Source organism: Pygoscelis adeliae, unplaced genomic scaffold (genome assembly GCF_000699105.1).
Source record: "Pygoscelis adeliae isolate BGI_AS28 unplaced genomic scaffold, ASM69910v1 Scaffold41, whole genome shotgun sequence".
NCBI classification, from domain to species: domain Eukaryota; kingdom Metazoa; phylum Chordata; class Aves; order Sphenisciformes; family Spheniscidae; genus Pygoscelis; species Pygoscelis adeliae.
This window is the reverse complement of record NW_008824373.1, coordinates 1,650,685-1,664,069: the sequence shown is the minus strand read 5'-3', so window position 1 is coordinate 1,664,069 and position 13,385 is coordinate 1,650,685. Positions and strand designations below refer to the sequence as shown.

The window sequence follows — 13,385 nt, the reverse complement described above, 5'->3', positions numbered from 1 at the left end:
GAGATAGTGACCACTGATTTCCTAAAAGTTCCACAAGTGGGATATATGCAGGCCTGTGGTAGCACCCTACTGACCTGGGTATCTCAGAAAGTTATAGCTACTCAAAAATAAGCATTTGTTCTTTTCAGTTAAGGACTGATATGAATAATGAGATCTTCCTTACCTGCATTAGGTGCAACATAGAAAAATTACAAAGTTTCTTTAGGAAATGAAACTGGGGCGGGGGGGAAAGGAAATTTCCCCTCAATGCATTTTATTCTATATCTGTGTAGAATAATAAGGGATTTGTTATTTTGCGGGGGGAAGCAGCTGGTACAGGTCAGTGTCAGTGACAAATAAATCATGTTGATTGGCTCACTTCTCCCAGGACAGAGCAAAGAAAAGACTGGTTTGTTTGTTTGTTTCTATGGGAACTTCTGAAGTCTGCAACAGGAACCTGATTCTGTGGAATTCATAAAATCCTTGTGTAGACATTCCTGTTCAGTTACCACTACCAGCAGTTAACCATATTAACATACCATCTACAATTTAGTTAATCAGCTATCAATCAGTTGGGTTTTCTTTTTTGTTTCCCTCTTTTATCTCTCTGCTGCTTCCCGATGACTCACACTTTCACAGTCCCTTGCTCAGTATCACTGCCTGATGTCTTCTCCTTTATTCTCAGTCTCTTGGGCTAGATCCTCACTGTTACAAACCAGCATAGCTCCATGGAGTTCAGTAGAGCTGTACTCATTTAATGTGACTGAGTATATGTCCACCCTCATTAGAAGTCGGGCAAGCAATGTATTTAACAAACCTTGAGGTTTCTTAGGCTAAGTATTTACATCCTCAGTTTACATTAATGTGACATGCATACATTTGCATATATTAATAGCATTGGCATATCTGAATAAAAAGAGCGATAATGTGTGGATATTTTAGCATGTAAATTCTCTGAAGCATGGAGAATTCCATTTTGTATATGTGGAAGCACCTTTTTTCATTGCTAACAGAAACAAATTATAATAATAGCGATTTACAATGATTAATAACAGTAAGAGATAGAAATATGCTAACTAGGAAATCTGTGTTAATAGTGTTTCATCTCAATCATTCTTCTTACAGTTAAGACATTATTTCCTTGGGTACCATCAAAGTCATATCAACCAGTTGTAGTGGGGAGGCTAGGAGCAGAGCTCTTCAGGGATTATTCTCCTACTGTCCCCCCTTACAGCGATACCCAGGTCTTCCCTTTTAGGCAGGAGTCAACCACTGAGCAAAACAGAAGGCAGCACAGCAGTAGGAGGGAGTGGAAGTGGCTGGTGCTGGCTTTTGGCTAATGGCTGTGCCACTTTGATCAAGTCAGTTCCAGCATAGCTCATTTTTATTCCCTGTAGACGATTATTAACTCATCCAGCATTTGGATGAATTTCCAATGGAGGCCCCTCTTTAGACTAACTTTATCAATTTAATAGTTTCAGGCAACTGAAAATGTAAACTAACAGTCTGCAATTCATGAAGGTTGACTTAAATTTTTGCAGTTCCTTTGTAGGGAATAATTTTAAACTAATCTCTGCTCTGTGCTCTGTTTGTAGCCACGGCTGTTTCCAGTGAACAGAATCCTGTTATTATCATAGCTGTGGTTGCTGTGGCAGGAACCATCATTCTGGTCTTCATGGTGTTTGGATTCATCATCGGGCGAAGGTATTGCACCTTGTGTAGGCATAAGAACATCTGACCCCACGCTTGTGAACTCCTGAGACATAGTCTAATCTGGGATGGTAATTTGCAAAACTGAAACAAGTCATTTTTAGTAAGGACAATTTTCATTTAAATTCCATTATCAATTATACAGTTTGTCCTCTTACTTTGGCAAGACACACTTAAATCAAGGTGTTCTTTTTGTCCTATGTAAATGTGCTGTAAAAGGAACCCCCAGCAGGTTCTTTACCTGTACTCCTCAAAGTTCCTCTTTCTGTTCAGTTTTCTCACGTGGAGAAGTCTGACACTTTATCTGATCAGCCTTTAAATGACTTTACATTCAAGAAAAAGAGGCACAGCAGTAAGTTTAAGAATACCCTCATGTAAAACTGTTTTCTACTTTCAAGTTCTTTAATCCTCTGTTTTATCCGTAGAAGCTTTTCACCAGAACTAGAATTTTCTCTTAGGACCTGTCCCAACTGGTATTTGATACAATAGCCTTTTGATTGTAACTGTTCATGATTTATTTAAAACTCTGCTGTCAAGAGAATTATAGCTGAAACTTTCAAAGGGCCTACAGGAGTTAGGTGCTCAGTGCCTGAAAATCCCAGCCTGCAGAACTGATGTTGTCAGGACTTTAAATGTGAGGAAGGAAATCATTATTTACCAGTAAAACTGGCGTCTTTCTTTTCAGGCATTGTGGCTATAGCAAAGCTGATCAAGAAGGGGATGAAGAACTTTACTTTCATTGTAAGTGTTTTGCCTTTTTTTCCCCCTTTCAAAAATTCCCAACTGCAATAGTGTAGACAATACTAAAACAACACTCCATGAAAGACAAAGCCATAAGAAATTTAAAAATGCTGTGTAAATAGCAAGTGGGGAGTTAAACACTGTGAATATGTGACCTACACAAAAAGAACGCAGATTAAAGTCAATGTTGCTCACACAGACGGTTTTATTTCTATACATGCGTATGATATACTGTTGTTTTCATTCTGCATTTTTTTTTCCTTTTGATTGATTTGAATACATTTCACACCGTCCTAATGATCTCTCTGAGGTGCAGTATTTGAGAGACCTTTGGCTAAGTAACTATATGATCTTTACCTCAGGCAAACTTCAGATTAAGAAAGTGTGGGTCACTGCATCACCCTAACAATGAAGCTGTTCTACTCAAAAGCTGTTTTCTGCTACTGTGAATATGGTGGCATCAATATTTACAAAACATAATGTCCTTAAAAATAGAATATTTAATGTGAAAAGAAAGCTCAGCTACTTCTTTACTGATCTCTGTTCTAGAATCACTTGCCTAGCTAAGAGTAGCACCTAAAACCTCTTTTGTTAAAATCACCGCTACCATCTGAACTTACGCTAGAACCCTGGGAAAATTCAATAAAATGCATCTTTCTTGGGTTAATGACAATTGAAAATTTAAGGGCAGAGGAAGGCTTATGCAAGAATAGTTTCAGTTTTATCAAAATATTGTTTAAAAAACTTTCTTATTTTAGCCGTTTCTCATTTCAGTTGTAATATCATTTTGACACGAGAAATTAAAAATGTTTGAATTTCTTTTAGAATCAGTCATTAACTCAGGAAGTATGGTAAAACTAAGTAGCAAATTTATTTTGAGCATCCAAAATTGCAAAAATCACATAATAGAGTTAAACTGAATATAAGTCCCAACACAAAACAATGCCTGGGTTTCCCATACCTGATAACTCTCATATCAATAGAACTTGCCATTTAGTCATGCTATGCTGTATGTAGCCTTTGTTGTCTACCAATAATTGCAGCTGTAGCTTAAATCCATCAGATTTTTTTTTATGAAAGCAATATGGTGTATCTTATTTTACATATGTTAAAATCATGAGCTGTTATCAGAATGTAATGTCACATGGAGAATGAAGTAGCCACTAGTCACAAATTTGTAGCATCTTCTCAATGCACACCTCTTTAAACGAGTAGTTCTAGCCAAAGCTCCACTCAAAATCAGATTAAGGTTTCTGTTTCACCTTTCTGCCCTGAAAAAACCAGATCAGCTGGTATCTGTTCATGCTCCCTGAGTTTGGGTGTGTTGCTACCTAAATAATTGCGTTTAAATGCAGTGAGCATTAAACTAAGTAGTGACATCATTGCGGCTTTAGTCAATCAATTCATCATCCGTGGAAGAAAGGCGGAAAATAATAATGAGATAAGAATTATTTATCATGCACTTTGCGGTGCAGCTGATTTTAAAGAATTCATCAAAAATCTGATGTTACTTAAATATTACTATTCTGGGAGTGATGGATTTGAAATTTGCCTCTCATAGATGCATTATAAGCTTTTCACGTCTTCAGAAGAGCTACTGCGTTCACTTTTAAAATGCCCATTATGTCCTTGAAGGAAAAGATCAACTATGTGTTCTTGTATTTCAGTATATAAACAAAAGGAATATGCTAGCTAAATAATTCCTTTCCTCGTCTCCATTATCTGTGATATATTTTTTTTCAGTGAAAGTGTAAATGAATTAATATGAAAGCTTCTACTTAATGATTAATAGTTGATCCAGAAATGGTGAGACTTTGTAAGTGCTCATTTCCCTCATTTTACTTTCAAGAAATGTGGTTAACCAGTAAATCACAGAACAGTTAGCATACAGTCTTTTTAAAATCATAGCACCAAACATAAGCCACAGTTTGCCAAGCTAGTTTTTCATCATCTGTTGATTGAAGGTTTAGTTTAATTTTATTTGGTAACTATGCACAAGATGAGATGGAACCCAATGCTGTGGTCACCAGCTTGGTCACAGAACTGTGAACATCAGTTTGGTGTCCTTTTGCTCCATAACATCTAGACAACCTTCTGTGCTGAGGTACCAGATCGGATTTTCAAAGACGTAACTTACAACAAACACATAACACAAAAACTTAGAAGTAACCATTTTTTTTAAAGCAGGTTCTAAAACACTGTATTTAACAGAGTATCATATATTTCACTTCAGTCCCCCTCAACTCTCTGTGACCTCAAGTGCTACACTTAAAGATACAAGTACAATGGAGGAGTTTAGTCAAGCAATTCAGATTTATATTTGGTTTCCTCCTACCATTTTCTTCTAACAATGTCTTCAAATCCAGACCAGCACTATTTCACGTTGGTATGCCAGGATAGCCTTGGCTTGTCAAAATGTTTTATGACAGCTTGAATAAAGAACCACCAGAGGCCCATTTGAGATTCGCAAGGTTACCTCCAATCCAGGCCCCTTATCACAAACGCAAGGGGATGGCTCCTTTTCCATCTCCCTGCCTGAAAGCACTATTGTAGGAGGTTAACCTATTGCTTTCTTCTCATTTCCCTCCCCTTTTTGGTTTTAAGAAATAAATATTTATAATTTTAAAAATTTGTAACATTATCAATACAATTGGAAGAACATCTACTTAAATACATAATATGGCAGAGAATAACATGTGGGCAAAATTTCAAATAATTTCTCTGGATGTAAATTCATTACATTCCTCAAACAGTTTCTCTAGCTTTTTCCTTTTTATGAAGGTTTGGTGTGGTTTTGGTCAGTAATACCATCTGAAACATAAATACACATGATTACTAAGCTGTTTTTCAATATATTTTCAAATTTAAAATATTTTATGTTCAATTAAATGATTACAAAGCAACCATAAATTATTTATGTTTTGTATTGACTTTTGATCCTATTTTTGTATATCAGTATATCAATTAGCAGAGGAACATTCTTGCATTTTCATATTGAGTTTTAATTCACTGATTTAATTATAGCTCAGGACTGTAATCCTTGTGAGCCAAATTTATTTCATAAAAAATGTTTTGTTAATAGATTTCCAGGGTTGCTCTACTTTCACCAGAAGTTTCTACTTTCACCAGAAGGGCAAATAATAATTTTCCTTAATCAGCAGCAAACTAAGGGAAAAAACTACATGCTGGCCAGAGTGCTACACGGCCTGAGTTGCACTAAGTGCTATACTGGAGAAAGAGGGAGCAGAAACCAAGTTGCTGCATATCATTCACTTAGGTGCTTGAGAAAGGGAATAATTGTGCCACAGAGCCCACTTTCCCTTCCTGTGCCTTTACAAGTTGACTACAAGTGTTTCTCCTGTTCATATTCTAGTGCAAGAAACATACCTAAGGATATAAATTCCAAGTGCTGTGAATAGTTTAGCTTGGCTATTGCCACAGTCTGTAAATAATAATATATTCAATAGTTTAAGCAAATTGAAGTAGGTGGGTGAGCCTTTCAAATCCCACTAGAAGACAGAGATAACATAAAGAAATTCTGTTTATGCAAGCTGGGAAAAGAAGATAAGCTGTCCTTACATGGAAAACGAAGATTCACCTCCTCTGCTGCTCTTACGCCCCTTCCCCTGCTTTATTTTTGTTCCCACTCAACCCTTGCATTTTATTCCATTGAGCACTATTTAATATTTATTACTTCCTTCACTTCAAGGTGGAGGTGCAGATGCTAATGTTAGTCATTTTTAGGGATGGGATTGTGTACTTGTGTCAGCATGCTTGCAGATGATGCCTAAAACTAAGGTTGCCTCTCAGAGCAACTCTGACTCCGGCAGTGTGGAAGCAGGTTCACTCTTCTAAGGACCTCTCTGCGTAGCGGAATTCCTGGGCTGACTGCACAATAAGTGCTTTTGCTTCATCACAGTCATGCTTTCTTACATCATTACAGTTAAATTTCCAGGCACCAAAACCTACATTGACCCTGAAACCTACGAGGACCCAAATAGAGCTGTCCATCAATTCGCCAAGGAGCTAGATGCCTCTTGTATTAAAATTGAGCGTGTGATTGGTGCAGGTAAGGCTGCCATGACTTCCTGATTCAACTGTTCCATTTAGCCAGGATCGAAACTCATACATCATAATGACAGGCAAATAATTATACCTCAGGTATAGAAGAACTTTTTGCATTTGCCAGAGTGGTTAAGAGCAATGACACTGCACTCGCTTCTAAAATGTAAAAACAAATGGGGGAAAAAAACAACAAAAAACAGATAAATAAGTAAATGAAGAGTCTTGCTTGACATTGAAAGCTTGTGGGTTTCTAATTCTGTATCTACTGTTAAAAATGTGATTGGGGGAGGGGGGCTGTTTTGCTGCCTATTATTTACTGTCAGAGTAAAGGCGTTAGGCATGAGTGCAAATTCTGCTCACTTTCCTTCTGCAAGAGGGCTTTTTGACCTCTGAATTTTTGTTCATGTGAGTAAGGAAAACTGGCTGCAGCACAAAATCTTAAATAGAGACTAGGAAGGTCTTGTTTCTGTATGACAAAATCTTCCCTAAAGCTGTTTTTTGTTCTACCATTTTTCTTTTTGATATTTTATGAATACAAAAAGTTATTGTTTAACTACTCATGACTGATTGTAATTGCACCAGCATTACATTGCTTTTCTTCCTCTTGAACTGTCTACCACCTACTTAAGCCATGGTGTTCATGCTCTAAAAAGTCAGTTTCATTTGTTTGCATTAATAAGATATGTGACATTTTTATTGCACTACTTCATGTAGTGAAATTAAGTTTCCATGGGTAAGAAAAATATCCAATACTTTGGATTCCTGGAGGAAATGTTCTTTTGCTTTCCTGTTGTTTTATAAAAGTATTAGTAGAATACTTTTAAAATCACCCTGAAGAGAAGAACAAATATCTCTAAAAAAGCTGGTTTACCTGTAAAAAAATCTTTACATTTAGAATTCACAATGCCCCTTTAAAGTAATCTCACTCATGTTGAATCATGTCTTAATCAAGGAGTAGTACTGTTGAAATTAACACCACTGCTGAGCAAATTATTCCTTCAGATGAGTAAGAGCATAAGAATCCAGCCCTTGCTAACTAGTAATTTTTGTGATGCTAGAATGGCAGCATCTCTTCTAATAAATACACAATATACAAGATTTAAATTCAAGATTAGCATAGAAAAATTACTGAGCTTCATCTTTTGCTTTGAGTTAAAAAACTATCAGCATCGCAACAGTTCAGAGCACAAAGATATATTCAGTTGGACTTTGCCGATGCTTTCTGAGCAAAATGCTGAAAATGCTTCAGTTGCAAAAAGTACACAGTTTAAAACAAATTTTCACTGTTATGACGAAGTAATTCCAGAATGTTAATTTTGTTGACTGCAGATGAATTTATTCTTGATTTTAATGAGTATAACTGATAGCAAAAAAACTAATGTGTGTTAGTAGTCATTCTGAAGAAAGTTAATTAGAAGTGCTATGGTGAAAGCATATTGTATATGTGGTTTAGCTATGGCTTTAACCTGTTGATGTAGATAGCAAATAGGAGTGAAATGAGATGCAGTCCAGGAACAATAAAATGTTAAAGACCCGAAGAAGCAGCTGAAACTCTAAGAAGAATATAGAATTTCTACTAGTGACAGCACCAGAAAAGCCACTTAGCAGTCTCAATATGCATCAGCAATGCTGGCCACATCAACTATTGAGTAGTGCCATGTCTCTCTCAGACAAACAGGGTGCAAGTATGCTTGTGCTCAATTTGCATGAGGGGTATGTGCTTTCCTTGCCAACGTTTTCATTACCACCCTGCTGTGGCCACCTGTCAGATACAGAATATGGTGTCCACTATGCTGAGTCCTTGTTTGTACCACACATCCTTTGTTTCAGCCTCTTCCTTGTTGACATGCTGAGCTAGTGGCTGTGCGGCTGTGCAGTATTCCCACTCTTGTCATATTTTCTGGATCCTTTTTGGGCATCATTTCAGCTGAATACACTATTTTCTTGAGAATAAAAGCAGTTCATTGGCTAGCATCCTGGCCTGAAATGCATAACATACAAGCTCAAGTTTCTGGTTTGGCCGAGCATGAGTGATCTGCTTTTGGAAATCAGTCAAAATCAGATCACAGAGAGCTGCAAAGGAGTTAAGCCTTAGTGTGTCTCATGCCAAGTATCCTAATTACCTGGCTCTGAAGTATCACATACACACAAACATTCATACTCACGTCTTGTTTTTGGTGTGGAGCAAAAACAATTTTGGAAGGTACTGGTAGAGAAAATTGTTATCCTTTAGTAAGTTCATGTGGCTAGGAGCTGTGAGTGAGGTGAGTGATGAATTCATTCGTAGTCATCCATATTGCTAATTAAGTGCAGGAGGGAGGTTAAGGCACTGAGATAAGGGCATGAGCAGCTAGTTGTTACGTATGTAACAGCTATGCCTCATGGTATTCATAGCTATGGGATGGATATTCAGACCACAACTCCACTGCCCAAGGATGGTTGAGGCTAATACCTCACCTGTGCAGGCAGGAACAGTTATACTCTGTCTGGCCAATTAGCTCAGGTACAGCATGGTGTTAACAGAGGTATATGGAGCTGACTGGAGCTAACCTTAATTCAGCTAGGGTAGAACGGGTGGGAGAGGAACTTGATTCTGTATGCAATCATCTCCTGTGAGATTCATAAAACCAGCCATGCTGAGTGGAGATTTCTCCAAACAAGTCAGTAGGAAATACTAAGTTCCGGCCAAAGTTCTACCCTTCTGGCTGGAGAACAGTGAAGCTGAAGCCCAAGCACTGCCTTTTTCCTTCTCTAAGCTCTGCTGTTGGGGGTGACAGGAGAACAGTAGCGTTGGAATGGTGACAGTGTCCTAAACAAGATTTCTCAGAACTCATCTATTAGGACACTTCAACTTCTATCTCTTCAGGCATTCAGCCCCATTTCCAGGCATACCTCTCTCTCCACTGCCAGCCAGACTCCTTGCCAGTGTGGATGTGCCCTTAAGTCCTGATCCCACCAGGTTTCTCAGGACCTCAGCCTATGTCCCAAAGGGATTCTCTAATCAAACTCTCTGTGTTAGTCTTTCCTAATTCAATCCTTCTTTTCAGCACTCACCTTAAAACATGTTCTGAATGTAGGTGTGTCTGCATAGTTGTGTATACTCAATAGCTTAATGTTAAGGCACTCCACAGGTATGCAGGAGATAAATTTCAGACTTGATTTGATTTGGAGGACGGACTTGGATCTGTATCTCCCATACTCCAGATAAATTTGCAAAGTACCAGATTATTAAATATTTTTGTGATGAATCTTTCTCTTTTTAAGGAGATGTTCCCCTTTATTCAGTGTAAGATATGTTACTACCCTTTTCTCCTCTATATCCCAAGATATTTTTCTTCCTGGCGACAGAATGGGGGGTCTCTCTTTCTTTGCTGACACGGCTGTGAGGCAAGGGACAATCCTTAAATCTTTCACAATCTCAATAATAGTAAGGTAGTTGTTTTGCCATTCAGCTCCACATCTCGCATGCTTCCATCCTCTTTCCTGTCCGATGGAGTCCAATTACTTCTCTCCCAAATTATGGTTGTTGAGGCTTTTTTTTGGTATTCTTGCTGGCTCTTTGGCCATTTTTTTAACATGCTTCTTCAAGTTCCAATTGTCTGTTAGTTTAGAAGCTTTTTACAAACTTCCAGCATTTGCTTGTGTTTGTTTAATGTAACAAAATTATTATAAGTCACACCTTTCATTTCATAATCCGCAAAGTAAATTATCCTGCTTGAAGGTAATAACGTAGTGCTTCATTTAACACCATAACGATGTTAAATTAAAAGCAGCTCTGAAAAAGCTGCCTTTTGAAAGAAAAAAACCCATCGGATCTAAAGATAGCAAGAAAACCATGTAGAACAGAATGACATTTTCACTTAGAGATAGTATTACTATTTCTGTAATAGTATTTTCTTTTGAAAAGCTACTTCATTTTTACTTCCTATTTTTGAAAAAAATGTTACAAATTACTAACAAGTCTTTTAAAAGATTCAAATAACAGTCCTGTAGATTGGCTTAACATGAAGTGTTTACTCCGTAAGGTACTTAGTCAGCTATTCATTTAAAGCACGTGCCTGTCTTTGTGTTCCTAAGCAATCCATTTCAAATATGAACGTTCACATGTTAAATTTAAACACACACTTGGGCAGCTAGCTGAATCAAGGCATAAAAATAATATTCATATTATATTCAGAGTAATTCAGCATCGATCTACTTCATTTTAGGAGAGTTTGGTGAAGTGTGCAGTGGGCGTCTAAAGCTTCCTGGCAAGAGAGATGTTGCAGTAGCCATAAAAACTCTGAAAGTTGGCTACACTGAAAAGCAAAGGAGAGATTTCCTGTGTGAAGCAAGCATCATGGGACAGTTTGACCACCCCAACGTTGTTCACTTAGAAGGGGTCGTTACCAGAGGTAAGCAGCGGCTCGATCTGTCAGTCAAATAACAACATAATGGCAGAAATTACTTTAGCTTATTCATGGTCAAAGATTCAAATTATAAACAGGCTGCACACTCCTAATGGATTTTCTCCTGATGCGTAACTAACTAAAACAATACTTACTTTATGCTACAACCTGAGGATTAAATTAAGATGCACGCATGATTAAAAGATGAAGTACTTTGAAATATATTATTTTTCTAGTTTCATTTAGCCTCAAAGACCATGCAGAGAGATAAGGTTTCTTATGTCCTTTCATATTATCTGAAGTGTCTTTATTCCAGAGTCCTGTTCACACAGCAGGAGTTAGGAGAACACACTGACATTTTGAATTGTATGGTTTACTTTTGTGAATCATGACCACGTTCCATGCAGACATTTAAGAACTTGTTAGAGCTCAGTAACAGTGCTGGAGGCCTCAGAAATGTTCATTGTCTCAATGATTCAGTCCTTCAAAGGAATAATGTGTTTTATCAAAAAAAGGTGCTCCATTTGTGTTACAGTTTCTCAAACAAAATCTGTCTTCTTTCAGGGAAACCAGTCATGATTGTAATAGAATACATGGAGAATGGGGCCTTAGATGCATTCCTTAGGGTGAGTACCAAAATGAAAATATATATAAACATATTTTAAGTGACATATATATTATATCATATATTGTCACTTTAAAAAATATGCTTTTATATATGTGCATATATATATGTATACCTACATGAAATTCATATAATTAATATGTTTTTCAGGCTGAAATGGAGCTTGACAAATAATAGCAGTTCTCTACATTATTTCAGCAAAACCACATCAGAAATGAGGGGATCAGACAGGATCACATGGGAACATTGTAGGAATTTAAGTGATTTAATGTGGCATAGACATGGTGGGTTTTATTATTGCCACCAGCTGAAGTTAAAACCACTGATACCTGAAGCCCAATCTTCTGCCTTTTGGGAGCAGAATTTTATTGTGTCAGCATGGTGGAAATCAGCATATAAGAATCCCTAAATGAACTATGGTCATGTTTAAAAAAAGAAATGCAAGTTCACAACAGTTTAGCATTTTTTGAGTGTGTGTTCTGAACTGGCCAGTTCTGACTCCTTACCAGGTGTACAAGACAGTGTGAAATTATGTATAAACACTCTATAGAGAAGAGAAAGATTATGTTTGTTTGATAAACTCCAAGCTATGAATAAAATTATCAGTAGCTAGGGTTCCAAAAGGAGATAGTTCTTATATTCTTGATACAAATAATTAGGCTGAGAGATGAAGGGCACAGAGGCAAACTATAAAGAGCTGTGCATCAGGTAATCTCTCTTAGAAAAGACTTGCCATGACTTAGGCAGAAATTTATACTGATTAGCAAGTTTTGTTACTTCTAGTACATTAACTACTCACACATTTCTTAACTGGATGTACTGCTTTATCTCTGAAGAAAATAAAACTTGTGTTTGAAGTGAGTTTCTTTGCCCCAGTATGAATTGCTACAGAAGTAGCAAGTAAGTAGAAAGCTAAAGTTGTAAACCTAATTCTTATTTCTCTTCTCAGCTATACTAACAAGAATTGCTACTCCTTTCTTCCCTCCAGAAACACGATGGGCAATTTACAGTCATTCAGCTAGTGGGAATGTTGAGAGGAATTGCTGCTGGAATGAGATATTTGGCCGATATGGGATATGTACACAGGGACCTTGCAGCACGCAATATTCTTGTCAACAGCAACCTTGTTTGTAAAGTGTCAGACTTTGGCCTTTCCAGAGTTATAGAAGATGATCCAGAGGCCGTCTACACTACTACTGTAAGAGCAATCGATGGGTTTTAGTAGTTTTGAGATGTGGTTATTAAGAAGAAGCATATCTTCTAGAGAGTATAGATAAGAGAAATACATTAATTACTTGAGAAATGTTAAACAGTCAAAAGGAAAAGAGTCTCTGCAGAAATCTGGCTCTAATCAGGGATTGATATTTTTGTAAGAACATACAAAAATACTTTATTTGGTAAAGTTCTAAAAATTTTGCACAGTATCTTCATTATTCCCTTCCTCATGATTTTCTGTTTGAACAAATACAGAAGTTTTACGCATAAAAATTTTAATAGTCTCATTTACTATGAGTCAATTAAAATATTTGTAGGCTATTATTATTTTTCAGACTAGATTTTATCTCACCAAGAAGTTGACTAGCTTGAGGCTACACTGTGACAAAGCTCAACTCCTGTATTTTCCCTTGCTTTTGGGTGGGACGCTTTTCTTAAATAAGCATTCATCAGGCACACTATGCTCTTTATTCTTTTGTTGAGCCAGCTCCACTTTCCCACCCAAGGGGCCTCGCTGTACCTATTTTCTCATGCTGAGGGAAGGAGGGGCCCCTGGAATCTGCTCCGACAGGCGCAGGGATCCAGGAAACAGCACCAGCGTTCACGGCTGTCACTCCTGCTGCTGCGCTCTAAGCGGGATCCTGGTTTAAAAATGTCAGACC

The 13,385-nt window shown here is 37.3% G+C and overlaps 1 protein-coding gene across 4 annotated transcripts in view; it reads left to right on the top strand.

Moving 5' to 3' along the window:
* EPHA7 (EPH receptor A7) overlaps positions 1–13,385 on the top strand; it is a 166,785-nt gene that overhangs the window by 133,308 nt on the left and 20,092 nt on the right. For 2 of the 4 annotated variants that reach the window (XM_009320131.1, XM_009320128.1), the window contains exons 8-13: positions 1,575–1,683; positions 2,375–2,430; positions 6,374–6,499; positions 10,704–10,889; positions 11,448–11,509; positions 12,497–12,706. In XM_009320131.1, coding sequence (XP_009318406.1) covers positions 1,575–1,683; positions 2,375–2,430; positions 6,374–6,499; positions 10,704–10,889; positions 11,448–11,509; positions 12,497–12,706 — 749 coding nt within the window. Of the gene's footprint in view, positions 1–1,564; positions 1,684–2,374; positions 2,431–6,373; positions 6,500–10,703; positions 10,890–11,447; positions 11,510–12,496; positions 12,707–13,385 lie in introns of all 4 variants that reach the window. The other 2 variants (XM_009320130.1, XM_009320129.1) reach the window with 2 other exon arrangements.